The sequence below is a fragment of the Helicoverpa zea genome, chromosome 13, assembly GCF_022581195.2.
Source record: "Helicoverpa zea isolate HzStark_Cry1AcR chromosome 13, ilHelZeax1.1, whole genome shotgun sequence".
NCBI lineage: Eukaryota > Metazoa > Arthropoda > Insecta > Lepidoptera > Noctuidae > Helicoverpa > Helicoverpa zea.
The window spans coordinates 5,173,943-5,192,753 of record NC_061464.1 but is presented as its reverse complement, the minus strand read 5'-3'; the positions used below and the strand labels follow the sequence as shown (position 1 = coordinate 5,192,753).

The window sequence follows — 18,811 nt, the reverse complement described above, 5'->3', positions numbered from 1 at the left end:
GAGTATTTAATTCATCTTAGATATTTCACCTCATTTATTTCTTAGATACTGTCAACGTCAATTTGAAAAAACTTATGAGAAAATAATGAAAAACTGTAAAATGTAATAATAAAAAGCTTTGAATGTTGTTTCATTTTTTGAAACGCTACCTGACTCCTTAAACATTTTCTCCGTGAAGAACTAGACATTTTCGTAAACGACTGTACCCATAACAAAAAGCGATAAGAACACGTCATGCTCGGACGACGTCACTGTCACACGAATGAAAGTTGTATATTTACAAGCCGACGCACACATAGGGCCGCGCGCAAATCTGAGTTGAACTATCTATACCGATATACCGTACAGGCCGTATTACTATGATCTTGGGACATAACTTTGAATGGTAATGTTTTCATGAGCAAGTAATTTATTTAGAATTGTCCTAGGTTGGAAGTACTTACCAGTGGTTACTGTTTTAACCTTTTTCTGAGACAAATTAATGTAAACTAAATAAACCCGTATTCCAGGAGTGGGGTTCCCAAGAGCGAGCGATGGTGGGGTCGAGCGAGAGCACGGACACCGGCACCTTCAGCTCGTCCAGCCCGCCCGACTCCGTGCCCGACACGCTGCCCAATCACGACACTCGTGAGTATTGACCGACACCATGTGGGGTTATAGTGCGGGGGTGATTGTCACGGGGTGATGCCAATAATTTGGTGGCAAAAGCATATTATTATGGCTAGAGGGGATGATGATAGGATGTTGACAAAAAAGAACTAAAAAAAAAGAAAATACTAAAAAGACTTTAAACAAAAAAAATATGCAGTAACATTCTTGTTGTTATTCGATTGTGTGAGAATAAAAAATATGTTTTTTTTTTTCGTTATAACTTTTTACTTCAATTTTTTAGTCAACATCGCCATCTATGGTTGTCGCAAAAATGCATGGGATAAATAAAAATGAATGTACTGCATTACGATCACATTTTTTTAGGTGTAAACAAGCTGTCATCGACATTTATTTTAACTCCAATATGTCTCACATGGGTGCTTATATATTTACTGGTGTAATAAAACAAAGCACAAACGCTTGTCATATTCACACATTCTCATTCCAGGGCCACAAATCGCGTCCACACCTTTAATGACAATGCGAAAAGGCGCCAAAAACGATCTGCTGAATTTGCACAACACAATATCACCGATATACGATATGATAGATGATAAATCTTACACGGTGACTAAAGTGGCGAGTGTCAATACATCGGGTTTGGAACGCACTTACGATATGCATAATACTACTATAATAAATAGTGCGACTATGGTGAAAAAGAGTTCGGCTAAAAGGGATATTATGGCGGGGAAAGCGAGTCCGGATAAGAAAATGTTCGCGCCCAGTGTCGTGCCTAAACCTACTAGGGTTATACCTTCTGCTGGTAAGTCACATTTCATAAACTGCTTTTTACCCGACTGCCGGGAAAGTTTGTTTTTTCAGGAGTTTTTTGTGAAGCTTTTTGATTGAAGTTGAGAGGTGCAATTATTTAACGGGTTTGGTTCTAATATATCGACATTCTTTAGAGCCACTTGAATATTGGCATATTTTTTTTTTATACAGGAGTCAATTTGTCATTTTATGCACTATTCATATACCATAAGCTTACAAATATGTTTCATCATAATCACAAAATTTACTTCACTGGCAAGATTTTTTTAATTTCTTCATCATTTTTTTTTATTTTCAATTTTAGCGTCATACGGTTCCATGGTCCCACCCGCAGCTGTGCCGAGGAAAACAAGTCTTCCTACGTCTAAACTAAGACAGTATAGTTCACATAGGGAACTAAATAGGATACCCGGTAAGAATTTCATTTACAAAGTTTTATTTCTGTCATGGTTTACTCATGGACCATTATTATTTTGAGCACTACGTTTTAATGGTTATTTTGATAGTAAATTATTTCTATTTACCATAAATTAAACAGAAAACAAGCATTATGTCACACAATCTTTCCAACAATTTTTGGAGATTTTTTTCTTAGCCCATTTTAAAAAGGGCAGGAAAATTATCAAAAATTCATTTTGAGAGCCATCGCTGCATTAAGCACATGGCGCGTATCTTAACTCCGCGTACTTTTTTCATGTCAACTTTTGAAGCAGCTTCCTTACAAAAGAGCATACTTGTGGGATAGGCTAGAAGTTGGCGGCCAGCGATAGCTGACCCTCTCTCACGAGTTCACATTGTTTGTATAAGCGAGTGGAGCTCTTCGATGTGAGCAATAAAAAAATGACAGTTTGTAACTATGAACATTTTTACGGTGACAACACAGCAGCCACACCAGCAGCGTCCGGCGTAGCAGTCGCGAGCCGCGGGCTCTCGCTCGGGGGCCGAACCATGGTGCGGCGCGGCGTGTACGCGTCCAACCCCGCGCTCAGCCCCACCGCCCCCGCCGCGCCCGCCGCCCCCGTGCCGCCCATCGCCACCGACTCCTACACTGTTGCCGTGCCGCATCATGCACATGTGAGTATACTATAGATTATACATAGATGGAAAGATGAGCGGAGATGCCATGATGTCCTCTTAGCCGATTATCGACTACGGCGGTTGTTCTCATGTAAGGAGACTAGCCAACTGCGCAAATGCCGTAATGCAGGTATGTCAGGCGCCCTCTACGTCAAATACATACGGTAGATATGGCCATAACGATCAGTTGCCAGTGAACTAACGAGGCGGTTGACTTCTTTGAGATATCTGTAAATGATTTTTGGTATTACAAAAAAGTGGATTCCAAAGAAGGCTTATGACAGCGAGCGAAGCTAGTAACGTTTCTCGTCCCCCGAACACCAGCATTTTGGCGCCCTACATTCTTAAGAGATTAGCCGTTATGACATCTCCGCCTGTCATTTTGTTCTCCATGAACATTCCAATTCATTTTATTTAGCGAGCATTTTGACTCCTATCCTTTTATATTCAGCATAATCTTTCTTCTTATATTCTCAGTCTTTACCCTTAATATAAGCATGCAACACACCGCATGTTTGCAAGCGCACTTTCCCAAGCGATTACCTATAAAATTTCAGAAGTTAGAAGACAGACAGGCTGCTAAGGCCGAGGTCCCCCCGACGCCGCCGCTTGTCCGACAAGGCACCGAGACTTTGAGGAGAGAACGACCGCAAAGTCAGTTGGTTGCACCCAGAGATGTAAGTATTTAACGTTATACGAGATTTGGTTGAATTAGATTGAAAAAGTTTTGAAGTGTTAAAGATTTTCTGGGGGGTTTGTGGTGTTGATTTTTTTTTAATGCTTTTGAGAGTTACGTTTAAAGAAAAAAAAAATTGAAGCTAAGGTTTCTTATAAGTATAAAATAAAATTTTATTTATAATTATATAAAATAATATTTTAATAATTTTATTTTATTATTTATAATATTGATAAATACAAGATTCATTTTTAATTAATATTAAGTTAAAGTTCTTTTTTTCTGTTTCCATGTTTGGTAATAAATGGTGTTGGTAAAATAGCATTAATATTTGTCCTAATATCAATGTGTTCGTCATTACATTGTGTCTAAAACGTGTCTTTTATGTTTTCATACATTACTTACTTATGAATAATTAAACTAATATCATAAATGAATATGTTAAACCCGTTCAATGTGACCGGAATGTCTTAGTTCAAGTATATTGAAGTCACCCGACTGAGGACTAATTTGTTTTTATAATATTGTACACTTCGTCCTAAATTATTTATTAAAATATTCAAAGAATACCATTATTTAAGAAAGCATTATCACATAAGAAGAGAATAATTATTCTAAAGGCAAGGCACATGTAACTTGTGACTATCCAAAAAAAAATAGGTCATAATAATTATGAGGTCTGATTTAAATGGGGACTAAATTAATAAAATCATTTCCTAAAAAGCCAATTTTGGTAATCAAATTGTTACACTTATATCTTTATGTTATACAAAAATACTAGTCAGATAGTTATAGTTGTATTTATCAAACATTGCAATTATCCGGGCTCACATTGAACGTGGTATCTGTATCGCACTAACGCGGTGACTAACTCCCACGACAGCTGCGAGCGAGCGTCGCGCCGGTGCCCATGCGCAACCATCATCTGCCCGTGAGTGTCCATCATATTTACACTAGCGTATACAGTGGCCCATGCTTGTTCACCATACTTGTTTCTATGCACCAGTTAATTAACATTGTAGATGTTATAGTCATAGCTCGGGATCATGTTGTGAGAAAGAAGAGCATGAAGGTGGATGAATATTGTGGAAGGGGATGACCAAAATATATTGAAATTATTGGAGAATAGATTGTGTGAAAGTCAGCATGGCTAGAAAGATTGTTACTTAGGAGATGACAGCAGACATAAGAAAAACACGCTGTGCCGATCACCTTAATAAGTCTGACAAATAGTTTTACAAATGGGTTGCCCCGGTAACTGGGTCGAGGTGATCATATAAGCAGTAAGTCCAATCTACATTACTGAGACTTAGCATGCATCCGGTTAGACTGGAAGCTGATTCCAACTTAGTTGGGAACAGGCTAGGCAGATGATGGAGTTCATCAAGTGATCCGGCTATGGTTTTCACTGAAAAGCTTATCTATGTTTTGAAGCAGCAGTGTTTGATACATCACATAACATCGCAAAATGAAATGAAAAGAAATGGGCCACTGTATACAAGAGATTAGTATATTGTATGTTGACTCAAGGTATACTGATGTCGAATACTGTAATGTTTATCATCTGCTTATTCATACGCTTTACCGAATGCTTTGAAATTGGCTTATGTGTTATTTGTTGTGCTTGTGTGATGAGAAGGTATCGTATTATAAGCATTTGCAGATGCAAATATGCATTCTGTGATGCATTTAATCCGATGTCTGGTTTTACACTATCCTCCATATCAGTTTCTTTAGAAGAGTCTAGAGATGAGGCGTATGTCGATAGGAACTATCGATAAAAATAAGAAGTTTATTAGAATTTATTATATCATAAAATGAAATCTTATCGACTTTGCTTTTAACAATGATTTGACATCAGTATATTTTGGCCATGGAACACTGATAAATATGTTTAGAATGATTAGTGAGTAGATTATTCTGTTGTAGAACTTTGTGTTGCTTTAGGATGTATTCCTGATTATTATAGCTTGGAACTATTACTCTTAACTTGTTGCTTTTACACAAATACTTCTTCTACCCAAATCTGTCTTTCACCCTTTGAGATTTTTAATTCAAGCAACTATTCTTTTTCTCTTCTAATTAATTCCGTGATACACTTCTTTTTCATCACCAACGCTATTGCTTAAATAATACTAAGTCGACCACTAAATGCATATTTTAATCACAAAACTAAACACTAAACAAAGTAAGTCACTTAACTTTCACAGCAATAACTATGGTTGAGGTTACTAACTCACCTGTGGTGTAAGACTAACATTTACAAAGCAATACTAATCTATCAATATTATATGTTAGTGTGACGTATTACAGCCCCCCACTAGCCGGCCGTACTCGATAGCGACGGCGGGACAGCTGCGCATCTCTAGGCCAGCGTCTGGGCCCGCGCCTAAGATACAACCACGTAAGTTTCATTTTGTACATAAGATGGGCCTTGAAAACTGCTATATAAGAGTTAGAACAAATATAAATTCGTTTTAGTATCTAAACGTCAAAGATGTTATATTAAAGAGCCATAGATTTTTGGCTCCTGTTTTTTATTGCTGAGTGTTTTAAATGGCAACACTAAATCAAAACTAGTAGCGTTGTAATGATCATACATTGGGGTGGCTCTATATTTGCTAGAACCTGATGTTAAGATGTAAATTACTTCGGGAGTGAATTAAACAAAAGTTTTTATCGTTCTAAAAAAATTAAAGAGACGTTTTCGAATAAAAATAAAAAAAGTCGTGAAAAAACCTTCTTTAAACGAAATTTTACAGCTTCTAATAACAAATCATGTAACATTTCCAGCGGCAGTAGTAGAGCAGCCGCGGCCGGCGTCGGGCGTCGAGCGCGTGTCGGCACTGCCGCGGCCCTCGCGCCTGCCCGCGCCGCGACGGGCGCTGCGGTAACAATATACACATTGTTATATATTTTACACTGATATATTAATATTTTAAATTAAAAACTGAAACAATGTTATTCTTCACTACACATTCTCCACTATTCTCTATTATTGTATAGTAAACTGTACACACACACTATTAGTGACAACTGTACCTTGGTCACACCCGCGTCCTAACAATTTTTTTTAAAAGGTACTTGGATAAATGAGTTAACTCATCTTAATCATGGTGACTGGGAAACTAATCTGCAATTAATAAAACATCCCTCTACTGAGCATACTATCCAACCCGACCAATTATTTTGAAGATGAAGTCATACATTATTTAACACTACTAACATTTTGTCCCACAGACCTCCATCGGTATACTCAGTGGCGCCCACGGCTGACGTCGACCACTACTGACATTTAGCCTGCTGTGCCAACCTGCTGGGACGAACCCCCTAGCATTAACTAAATTCTAACACACCTAAAATGACTGAAAAACCACGGTGTCTACCTAAATTTTGTACTGCCTAGAAAATATAACAAACCAACATTTTGGCTTTTACTAAAACAATTTTTAAACCAATTTTTTATGGTAATATTTTTTACCCAAGTATTAGACACTCATTATTCTAACGTTAATGTAGTATTGACCAATTTGGAGAATGTTTTGGGCACGTATCAGTAATGCGGAGACAATAATTTGTTAAACTTTGTGGACATTGATATCTGAGATTTTTGTAATTTATTCGACATTTCTATTTTCACGAAATTTCATGAACGTTTCATTTTTTTTATTGTTGTGATAAAATACTATATCGTCTGAGTTCATCTTAATTTATAATCACTTTGTATTTTAATTTCCGGCATTCAAAATTTTTCACGTGAAAATTTTGCTAATGTCTTTCATTAGGGGTCCGAAATTACCTTTTCAGACGATGAAAAGTTGGACATTTTCAACCTCTAGCTATTGTTAACTGTATTTATAGTTTCTCATCGATCAAAGCTCTCTCGCACCATTCTCACTGTCAATGAAGCTCAAAATTGTTAAATTTCAATCTAAATCATGATTTGGTACAAAGACATACAAATTAAGATATTATTCCTATATTATTATTTACAAATTTAGTGAGTAGTGTATCAAATGTTGGTTTAGTAATTTATTTCATAGTAAGAATTTTGCATTTTGTTTCAGTATAGAGATTGTAATCATATAGGGACATGTAATTTAATCACGCTTTAGACATAACTTTATATACGATTATTAATATAATGCTCCTTTGTATACTAACTTATTGTAATATAGAAAGTTGTATACACAGCACACACATTTGACACGTATTTTTAGTAAAATTGTAAACATACAAAAATATATCAAAATTTTGCTCCAATTTTATATCTCACCTTCACACATGCATTGAAAGCACAAATTTTATGTATATTTATAATATATTCTGTTGTACATTGTGTAAATTTCAGTGTTACTGTATTTGTAAAGCTTATTAAAATTTATGAATCCTCTGCTTCCTACCAGTTGTTGTATATCAATCAAATATTATAAATACATATACCTAACATATCGAGGTTAAGAAACTTGTATACCTAGCCGACGTCTTTCGTCCTTGTTTCAAATGCTTTATGTGTTTTTATAATGCTGTTAAACAAAAGTTAGTGTTTATACATCGATGTTTTCCGGCCAAATTACTGTATTGTGAGCAAGTTTCTTGTAACCAGCAATAAATGATAGCTGCGCGGTTGCATTATGATTGTATATTTTGTAAACAGCATATATATGTATAGGGTTGTTTGATTTATGTGAAAGTCTACGTGCATTTGTGTGCTAAATCTCTGTTCCCGCTGTCGTGAGCGGGCGGCGTCTGCCGACCACACGATTTGTTTGAACACGTCGTGCCTTATTTAGGTAGTGTAAGGGATTTTGTTTTCATTTTCTAATAAAACCTATGTATTTAATGAACTTTTGTTTTATTTATATTTTACCCAACACACTACAAACAACAAAGGCTATACTGAATGGCAGTAAACTATTCCATTTAAAATAAAAAAATTAAAAGTAGAGATAACCCCCAGTTTGCTCCTCCCTCCTATTATGATTATTGAAAGGGAAATGTATTTTAATTATATCTGCATCTGAGGAAGAGGTACTCACAAACTACCCGCCGCAGGTGATGCTGTGGGCATCGAGGATTGACCACCAAAGGCGCGGGTCTATAATTATTAACTCCATCTGTACTGCTCCGATTTTTTTTTCAGTTGAATCATCTGCAGGGATTCTGGACTTAAAAGTATGAAATCGACAATCCGGTGTGAGTGGTGCTCATTTCTTATCTGAATTAGAAAGAGATCTGTGTTTAGCAGTGGGTAACACGTAGTATGTCTGATACTCCCTTTCGCTGTACCATCAGCGAGCGGGGTCATGTAAAATCCCCCCTACCAAAAAAAGGGGCACAACGAAACTCCTCTCGGCCTATACTAGTCACGTAACTTACAGCAGCAGATGCAGATGATATCATTGGTAATGCATGCATAAACGTTGTCATGTAAGATAATATATTTACGAGTACGTTACGTTTGCGTATTCACATTTACTCCCTCGAAAATGAAAATAATGGCAATTTCGATAGGTCATTTGTTTAGTTAAGACCATTTGCCTTTACAGCATGCAGGATACCCTGGAGTATTAGAAGTTGGGGAGTGAGGTAATGATAAGATGATTAGATGAAACTCAATGTCAAGGAGAATAATGTCCATTTAGGTACGTATTTCATCAAAAGAAAAAACATGAAATCAACACGCTTTAGTTTAATTTATTTTAGCAGTCAAGAAATCGAAGTTTAATTTCAATTCAGTAAAAAGTTTTAATATAGAAATAAATCAAGTCACTTATAATACATGATTGAGGAAGGCAGTATGGGCCAAACGCCATTCCGTCCGATTCGAACTGTTGTACTTGATTTTAAATAGCAAATTCAATACATAATATAAACTTAAAGAAAAGAAGAAGTAGAAAAGGAAGGCTAAAAGTTTATTTTAATTAGTACCGTGGAACACAAAAAATATTTGAAGTCCGTACAATACGGAAATTAAGCTCAGTGTTGCAATAGACAAATAAACTAGAGTTGGAATCGGACTGACTTTTACGACGCCAGCGCCCCGGCCCAACTGTCACCTTGACTTTAGTAGTGTTGTGTGTGTGTGTGTGAACGAAATCGCACGTTACGTTATGTGAGTGTGCGACGTCGTGAGTGCTGTCTACGAGTAATTTTTGCTTTTTACCTTTTTATTTTTATAAATAACCGATGTAGACGAAGTGATTAGTAATGTAATAACCTCAAGTGATAAGAATTGTGATATATCGATGCAATGGCTCTTAAAATACGCAGTGTTTTCATCTACTATGTGATCCCGTGCAATAACTCGTCACTTCGGTTGTTTGTCAATGACGTCTGCGTTTAGCGCAGCAAAAAGTGGAATTTTAGTTTGATTGTGACAAGTAGTGCAAACACAAATTAAATAAATCGTGTAAATAGATGAGTGATCGTAAAATGGATGAGTGTCTTCTTCATTGGAACGTTCTTTTATCAACTGGGGCCAACAGAGGTGGCTCATGAAGAAAGGGTTAGTTTACCTGTTTATGTTTACTTTATATATCGTACACATTTATGATTATACATGTAACTTCTATTAATAACATAATTATGGAACCGTTGCGAAAGTTGAATGTATAGTTATTTGGGAAGTATAGGTTATAAGGCTCAGTAGTTGTTTGTTGACTCACAGACCTTTAATTACATAATTTGTTTTGGGTGCTTATTTCTAAAGTGTAAGTTAGTTAACATAAATGCGGATGCAGTTACTACTATGTATTGAGGCTGGGATGTGTTATTTTTTTCTTTTGTTACTTTCTCTTATCCATGGAGTGAAGGGAGTGAGGGAGACAGACATATGCCCGGCTGGAGGCGCGCGAGAGAGACAATGCTCTACTGAGCAAGTTGTATAGCCATGTTTAGATATCCATACATGAAAACTTTACTTTTGCTGTTTTACTTTATTTACTTTTATAATACTAATTACTTGGACTACAACTTGCAGTATGAATGTTAACTTAAAATGCATGATAAGGGATCAAATTCATGTATTCATATTGGTCATGTCTTAGCATAAAGCTGGATTTATTTAAATTGCTAATTTATCCCTCATAAAACAGGTACAGTTAGTGGTATTGTCAATGAGAATTTGCCATTTCATTACAACTGTTTTAGACCCAGCATGTGAGGTAACTTAACATAAGTTGCCTCACACTAAGATTTGACTTAAAAGTTACAAAACATTATAAATTAAAACTACACTCAAGCATATTTAAATATTCATTTATTTTCTAACAAATACAATAATAACTTTTCAGCATATTTCAGTAGTAAGTATAAATTGTATTAAATACCTAGTAAGTAAGTATAGGTAATTATATCATAACTTAATTAATGTGACATACGTAGGTAGCCACAACATTTTTTAAATTGTTCTCAGTTTATTCCAGAGATCTGAAAGGCAATTCTTTATTCCATGGGATTCAAAATTTGTCTGAACTAATTCATTTATAGACAAGCACTGCCACATTTATCTGACCTAGATGCTCTGTGGTCAATCATGATGATGAAGGATTCATTCACATTTGTATCACCAACTATTTAATCTCCAAGTAACTCTTACAATAATAAAAGTTACACATGTAATTATTCGTTAAGTACATCTTTTAAGCCACAGCACAACAAACATTTTAATTCCACATAACACACTTTAAAATGAAATAAAAGCTTTATTATGAAACTTTTCTAGCCAGTATTTGTGTAATTACTTAATTTTACATACTTTGAATACAACAGTACATCAACATTATCATCATCATCATCAGCCTATCGCAGTCCACTGCTGGACATAGGCCTCTCCAAGTGCACGCCACTGAGATCGATTTTCAGCATTTTCACAGTACATCATATCATATTGTAATGATAATTATTATTATTCAAGCTTATTGCAACAACATTAACTGCATAAGCAATGACTTGAATTTATTTATTAGAAACTACATACTACATAGTCTTTTTGAATAAATTAATTTATTGTTCCAATATAAACGGTAGGTATATCTTATACTAATATAGTAAAGAGGAACCATTACTTGGTTTATTTTTACTCCGAAACTACTAAATCGATTTGAAAAACTCTTTCACTGTTGTGAAGTTACACAATCCTCAAGTAACATTAGGTATATTTTGCCTGGGTATGGGAAAACGTTCTTGGGACTCAAGTAAAACCAAGAGAAACAGCTAGCTACTTCACTTTAAAAACAATTTAAATACATGACATTTTTGAAAACTAAATTGTCCTACAAGATATCTGTTGCCAAGCTGACTAATCATCATTACTCATAATTTGTTTCAAAAATATTAAATATAGATAAGCAGTTATACTGTAACCTTTTAGTTAGAAACAAATTATGTATTGCATATATAGTAACTATTTATTTCATAAACACTCATGAACTTGAAACACTTGATTACAGTACTTAAGTACCTATTCCTTTGAAAGTTTACTTTTGTCTAATTCCTTCTTTGTACCCTAACCTCAACTACTGAATCATTAAAAACAAATTCACTGTTGGGAAACTACATTGTCCTTAAGTAACAAAGACTGTATTTTATCTGGGTACAGGCAGTAGTTTTCACAGGAGGTAGGCGAATGAAACCATGGGGTAAACACCTAGTAACTTATACTAATTGCTGTTTGATATCAAAGCTGTGTTTAATCCATACTTAATGTGTCGGTTACCTCATCATATTATTCCTAAATATAAAACTAAAACCAATAAAAACAGATATAAATGAAGTAACAAATAAAATAACATAGTAAAACAGTAGTTAACAGTGTCATAAAATTTTCCATTTGTCAAACTTAACACTTCATAATCCCTAACATTCAATAAAACAATACTGAGAGATCAAATTCTTAGAATTAGTGATTTCACGTCTAATAACATCCATTGAGCACTTGATTATATGTTGGCAGAGTAAACTTGACTTCTACTCTTCTCTCTCTTTTCTATCCATTGCCATTATACTATAACAAGAAACATATATAGATTACTAGCTATCCCCAGCGGTTTCACCCGCATCTTTGGTTACTGCTCCGCTCCCGTGTGTCTTAGCGTGATGGTATATAGCCTATAGCCTTCCTCGATAAATGGGCTATCTAACACTGAAAGAATTTTTCAAATTGAACCAGAAGTTCCTGAGATTAGCGCGTTCAAACAAACAAACAAACTCTTCAGCTTTTTAATATTAGTATAGATAATGATCATCATCATCAATTTGTGAGCCCAGCGCTTGTTGGTGCAGCTCCTTCCATTTACGCCTATCTAGCGCCAACTCCTGAACTTCCTTAATATCATAATGATATTAAGTTATATTAGGCAGAAGGGATGATATACACAATGTAATATGTGTTATCTGGATAGATAGAGAGGTGAGGCAGGCCGAAGAAAAATATACATTGCTTGGAAAATGACTAGAATAGGGATTGAATGTTAGTAATGGCTCAGGGTAATGAAAGAAGAAAACAGTGTGTTGAGAAAACCCCAAAGTAAATTGGGCAGGATATTTTTTGACATTATAAGCCTCATAAAATAAACATAAGAAATCACTATGCATAAACAGAACAAATTATTTCTTGTATTAAATAGGAAACTGGCATTACAGTGACTTTGTATTGCATAGTATCAATGAAAGAAAGAAAGTCAATAGTTTTATTTGTTTGTAAAATATTTCCCATAATATGTAGGTGAAACCGCTGTAAATGTCTATTTGCTGATAAAATATAACTAGGTCAGTTTTACCACTGTTACCACAATGTTTTATTATTATTATATGGAGCTATTTCTCATAGATAATTATTTTTCATGTTGTAAGTAGTCAATTTGTCTGAAATATACAGACTAACTTTTTGTAGGGTCTCACATAATTTAAAACAAATGTTTATAAGTATTTACACTTTTATCCTCATCCAAAAAAAATATTGTCACCTTTTTACTAATTTGGTTCTTGTTATCTTATTCTTTCAGCATAGTCAGAAGGATTAAGTCCTTTTTTATCAGTGTTACTTTAAATACTTTTCTTAACAATTTTTCTAACACTACTAAGTACACAATTAAAACTAGAATATGATTGACAATGTTGTGTACTGTAGAGATGTAGTACTGAAGTAGATTAGAAGTAGGTTTTATTAATTGTAATTGATACTGGCCGGACAATGATATAAATAGAAATAGAATAGTTTTTATATATTGAAGTATGTCACTTCACCCCCGGAGTCTGCGAATAAACGCAAAGTTAAAGTTATTATTGAATGTTTTAATTTAATATCCTGAAGATCCCCGGTTCCTAGCGCACCACGCGCTACAGTACTAAGAAGCCCTTGTAAATATCACCTGCAAGCTATTATAAGATTTATGACTCTAATTAATAACCGTTTTAATATTTACACATGAACTATAAATATCTTCAACATGCATGTAGTTACCTACTATATCATTGCCATTGATTGTTTTGTGTGCAATAAGGAAAATGGCATAACCTAAAGTTTTTGTATATCATTGGAAATATAAATAAATTACTCAAACAAGTACTGAATATAACTCGATCTCAATGACTGCATTTTCACGACCAAACTACTGAACCAATTTAAGTCAAACAAATTGTCTTGACTTCTAGATCAAGAGAAAGGTTAGGCTTCCTTATTATCCGGGTGCGAAAAGTAAACCAACCTGCAGGTGGATCCAAGGCAACAGCTAGTCTATTTACCTAACCCTACCAACAACCGTACTATAGTTAAACCTACCTTCGGTTCTTTGTAACACAGAAAGGTTCTTCCTAAAATTATTATTAATTACCAAATTCTTAGAAAGTAATTTTGGTTTGCAACTTGTCAGTTACTTAACACTTTTTTATATCAAATCTTGAAACTCGTGACAAACTACTTAGTACTAAAAACTAATTGTCTTATTACTACCTACTTTTGAGACCATTTCCCAGAACATTTAGATTGCCTATTTAAAAAATAATTTTAATAGACAAAAACTTGTCTGAAAAAATTTCAAATAAGGCAATACTGATAAGATAGATATAACATTAACTTCATCTTGATAATTATATACCTATTGTTTTATTTGCCTATTGCTATATAGGGAGATAAGCACACATCATTCTGGAGTAAATGTATCTTTTTATAAATTTATTTTTCATAGGATACATAGAGGTAATTGTGTCCGCTTTGTGCATCTATCTGTCTGTGGCACTATAGCTCTTAAACGAAAGAACCGATTTAGATGCGTACGTGCGTCAAATCACGTTGTATAAGCTTTTCAATAAATTTCCTCTCCAGTGAATCAACTTTTTTACTTAAACACCTTCATAACACCACTATTTAATCACTTCCACATTATTATATAATAATGTACTTATTTCATTTGAGTTGGCAATAAACTAAAGGTTCAACAATCCAGCTAGGCTTTATACACTAGTGCACGGGTACTGAACAAATGAAATACCACTTAAAATGCACAATTGTTAGTATATAATTGTTTTTATTTTTAAAATCAAATCAAATCAAATTGTTTTTATTTCAAATAGGCCTTTGCAGGCTCTTATGAAACGTCAAATTAGTTGCACGGTTCCAAAAAGTTGGTCTCAAGAAAAGAAAATTAAATAATAAATAAAAAGTCATAATATCAAAATTTTTAATCTTTAGTAAACAGTGTAGATACTTAGCTAAATAAACATTCTGTCTGCACCAAAACGTCTGCATAGATGTTTTATTGAAGCAATCTATTATCTCAATAATGTCCTGGTGGTGAAGATTACTTACAATTTTATTTTATAATAATTGAAAACTTTTATCTATTTGTTAATTTCTTAATTATTCTATGCCACATTAGAGTTTGCATTGCATATACATACTATCAATTTTACTATGGACACAGCAGTCTGTAATTTTTGACCTTAAATATTTACACCAGGTTAAAAATAAAAATGCAAAAGTTGCTGAATACACATTACTATAAAAGGCATTACATAATCTGTATTCCAGTTATTTCCATGCTCTATAGAAATTCCATACTGTATTGAGGTTCACTGAAGCCGGTATGAACATTTTTGGTCAAGTTGGTCACCTTGGCCCCTGCAAGTGTCAGTGTGTCAAGGGCCAACCGCTTCCTTAAGGGGACATACCAGTCTTTTTGTCAGACCAACCAGTCAATGTATGGGGTTATTATTTCCTATAGATTATTGGTCATTTCATGTTTCTGCAAGGTGTTTCACTACCAGATTTTATTGCCAAGGTGACTAGACCATTTTATTTTTGGAATTTTTTAGGTCCTTATTTTTGGCTTTCGAAGAACTAAAGTAAAATCTAAATTCCAAATCATATTGTTAATTAAGTAAGTAGGTTATAGGGTTATTCAAGTTATAAAGAACAACAATTAAACATTGTGACTCATGTGTCGTTGTTGAAACATCAATTTAGTAAAATTTTCCCTATCTGGTTTCAGCAAAACTTTTCTTAAAACTTGGTGCATGCAAATATTATCAAATATGAATTATCTAGCTGTCACAGCTTCTCTGGCATGGTTTATTGTTGAAAAGTAATGTAAGTGATATCCTGATAAATTAGGTATTGTCCTGATTTTTTTTAAATCTAAACCTGTTAGTAGTTTTCGCATTAACGAGTAACAAACCAAATCCATCCATCCTCACATACATTACCGCATTTTTAATATTAAGTAGGACTTAACAACTTCCACCGATTTCAAGGAACGCTGCTCTCTATTTTAATTTTCCTTCACGATTACTACTTTAAGCCCAAGATAAACTCATGAACTACATAATTAAGACGTTGAAAACCTTAAATGAGTGAATTTATGATCCTTCTTAGGATTTGTATTGCAGGGGGAACCTTAAATTCACCATAAAGGTATCATTAACCAACTTTCAGTTAGTACGTAAAAAATAATGAGAGCTAAAGTAAATTTCCTTGTACCAGTAAAAACATGTGTTTAAGTCAGACTAACTATCGGGTAACGTTTTACTGTCGATAGTCAATAATGGCTGGCAATTATATTAATCGTAGTTGCGCACGCGTCGATCTTGTAACAACCTCGTTATCGGAGTTTTACGATTGGTCGACTCTTAATTTCTGCTCCAAAAACAATGTTCATTTGTTATAGTATATTTGTGTTTCTAATGCTCGAGATAAAATATATTGCTACATAATTATCATGGAATTGATAGGTCAATACAAAGGTCTGTTTTGTGATGTCACACACTTTCGTTGTTCTTTGTATTAGTGTAGATAATCAGGAACATCTAGTACACACGTGTAATCTAATGTGACACAAAAACCATTACAAACCCACCATATGTTATTAGCTTTTCGAGTAAATAATGTTGACGAATTGATATTAATGAACTGGCTAAGTGGACTTGAAAATTGGATATCGCAAACTGCCATTAAAGTACTTAATCCACGAAGTTAGTCGTGAACAATTGAGGGAAATACTCTGCTCTTACATAAGCGCATAACTAGCAGCGGACATCGGACCACCCAGCTTTGTTTGTTTTTGTTGCCGGCTAACTAGCTGATTGAAAAGATCTACCGCACCCTCCCGATCCCAGGGCGAACGCATCCGCGCGGGGGCGCATCGATCATACGCCATGTCTCAACATACGCCGGTCGGTGGAACTGACACTTGAAAACTATCCACTTTACTAGGGTGAAATACTTTTTAGTCGCCCTTCTAATGTCTGGGGTCATTAAACTTCTTTTTTTTAATGGTTAGGTAATTTTTATTTTCTTCGTGCCTTAGTTGTGCGTAGGTGCAAAAAAGTTGCTGATGATCATTAGTTCTGACGTAACGTAACGTTCTGTAGTGCTTTTTTTATAGATTGAAGGCTAACATGGATATCAAAAAAACGCTACATGTCCTTAATAATTTCACCACATCCTACTGTTCTTTGATGTAGGAATATAATTTAGACTATCAAACACGCTTAAATTGATATGTAGGCGGCGTTAATGTAATTACATAGATAATGATAATTATTTACATACGCGTAGTTACCCGTTCTATTAATCCTATATTTGGCGCTCTCAATTCGAAGTCGTTCTTAGTAATGTAGCGTATTAGAACTAATCTCGCTTAATAATTCGGTTTACGGCGAACGATCGTGCCGAGCACAGTGGAGTGGAGTTTGGACAGAATTATTGTTACAGTCCATTCAAGTTCAGAGGGGAGCATTCTAGGGATTCGCGAATAATTACAATAAACAGCGAACATGGAGTAAGATGCTCACTCTAAGATTGCTGGCACGTCGCCCAACAGTGTGCCGTTAATGCCTAACTCTTCTTATAAACGACGGCGGTTAATTAATGTCGCAAAAAGAGTGTCACAGACAAAATTCGAACAGATTTAAAGCCGGGTCAGAACAAACTATTCAACGCGAACGAAATGGGAGAGTTTCTACGAATTTCCCGGACGGCCGACGTACCTGGAAGAATCGGTATAACCTGAGGGTTAATGGAGCCCTGTCATTATTAAGAATTCCGTGAACTGATAATTGAAGAGTATGAAAATAAATTACCTTATTTGAATTCCATTATAATTTTGTAAAGCTTGCTTTTTAATTCGGCCAGTTCTACTTTAATTACTGGAACTCAAATGCACCAGGTTCGTCTAGAAAAGACTATTTTACTTACTAGGTTTACTAACGATAACGGATATATTCTACGTGTAAAAATTTAATTAAACCAATTGTTTTGAATCACAACATTCTTAGGCTAACTGTTTTTGGATGAGCAACGCTTACGATTTATCACTGGGTCTTAGTCATGTGCAAAATATTTTGTTTGGAACACGAATAAGCTAGCACTGGTGCGCGTGCAAGTTTGCAGACAAATTAAATTGACCGGAGCATCGCCAGCTTCGCGTCTAATCTCTGCAGAATCGATCCTTTCGTCTAGCGAAAGTATGAGACGGATTGGAACGGATATGTCAATGAACGCTGCAGCGACATTCATTACTTCCCTTAAATTAGTCTCGTCTAACAGTAAACGACTGACTGATACTATTAATAGAAAAGGGAAACCAAATTCATTAACCCTCCCTGGGTGCACAACAGAAAAACCTTCCGCTTAAGGGGGCTTCTTCCTAAACACTTTGCATAGAAATTCGCGACAAAATTACGAAATCAGCCAGTTGGAAAATACCCTTTAACGACTTGTTAACGAAAACAATGGAATTCATTTAAATATTTAAAAAATCGCCTTATTTGAAAAACAATGGATATGATAATAATGATCATATAAGATGATAATAAATAAAAATTATTGATACAGAAAAAAAACAACAGTGTTTATCAATGTTATTGTAAATAAATACTACTTTAGTGATAGCGGGTAATATTGAGTTGGTTAATAAATAAACCTGTTATTTTACTTAACATCTTTCCAAGTTTTAATAAAAAAGTAAGCAGTACTTATAATACTTCGACTGAAGTAAAATCTCCAATGCGGTTTCGCTATTAAAGCGTATAAAACGTCTGATTCTGAAGGGGGATGTTTTATAAGAAAGCTCGCCTCGCGATAACGATTAGTATGACAAGCCGCAATAAAACCAAGGTGTACCACCTATGGTA

General features: G+C 34.8%; 2 protein-coding genes across 5 annotated transcripts in view; both read left to right on the top strand.

The window, feature by feature from the left end:
- The window catches only part of LOC124635676, a 30,627-nt gene extending 22,602 nt beyond the window's left edge, over positions 1-8,025 (top strand). Inside the window, exons 7-15 of one of the 4 annotated variants that reach the window (XM_047171621.1) lie at positions 510-627; positions 1,100-1,417; positions 1,730-1,837; positions 2,309-2,499; positions 3,060-3,179; positions 4,062-4,109; positions 5,492-5,582; positions 5,972-6,068; positions 6,419-8,025. In XM_047171621.1, the coding sequence (XP_047027577.1) occupies positions 510-627; positions 1,100-1,417; positions 1,730-1,837; positions 2,309-2,499; positions 3,060-3,179; positions 4,062-4,109; positions 5,492-5,582; positions 5,972-6,068; positions 6,419-6,470 (1,143 nt within the window). In that variant the 3' untranslated portion in view covers positions 6,471-8,025. Of the gene's footprint in view, positions 1-509; positions 628-1,099; positions 1,418-1,729; positions 1,838-2,308; positions 2,500-3,059; positions 3,180-4,061; positions 4,110-5,476; positions 5,583-5,971; positions 6,069-6,418 lie in introns of all 4 variants that reach the window. The other 3 variants (XM_047171620.1, XM_047171623.1, XM_047171622.1) reach the window with 3 other exon arrangements.
- A 1,237-nt stretch (positions 8,026-9,262) lies between these two features.
- The window catches only part of LOC124635867 (AF4/FMR2 family member 1-like), a 153,963-nt gene continuing 144,414 nt past the window's right edge, over positions 9,263-18,811 (top strand). Inside the window, exon 1 of the mRNA XM_047171819.1 lies at positions 9,263-9,686. Within this exon, the coding sequence (XP_047027775.1) occupies positions 9,676-9,686 (11 nt within the window). The 5' untranslated portion in view covers positions 9,263-9,675. The remainder of the gene's footprint in view (positions 9,687-18,811) is intronic.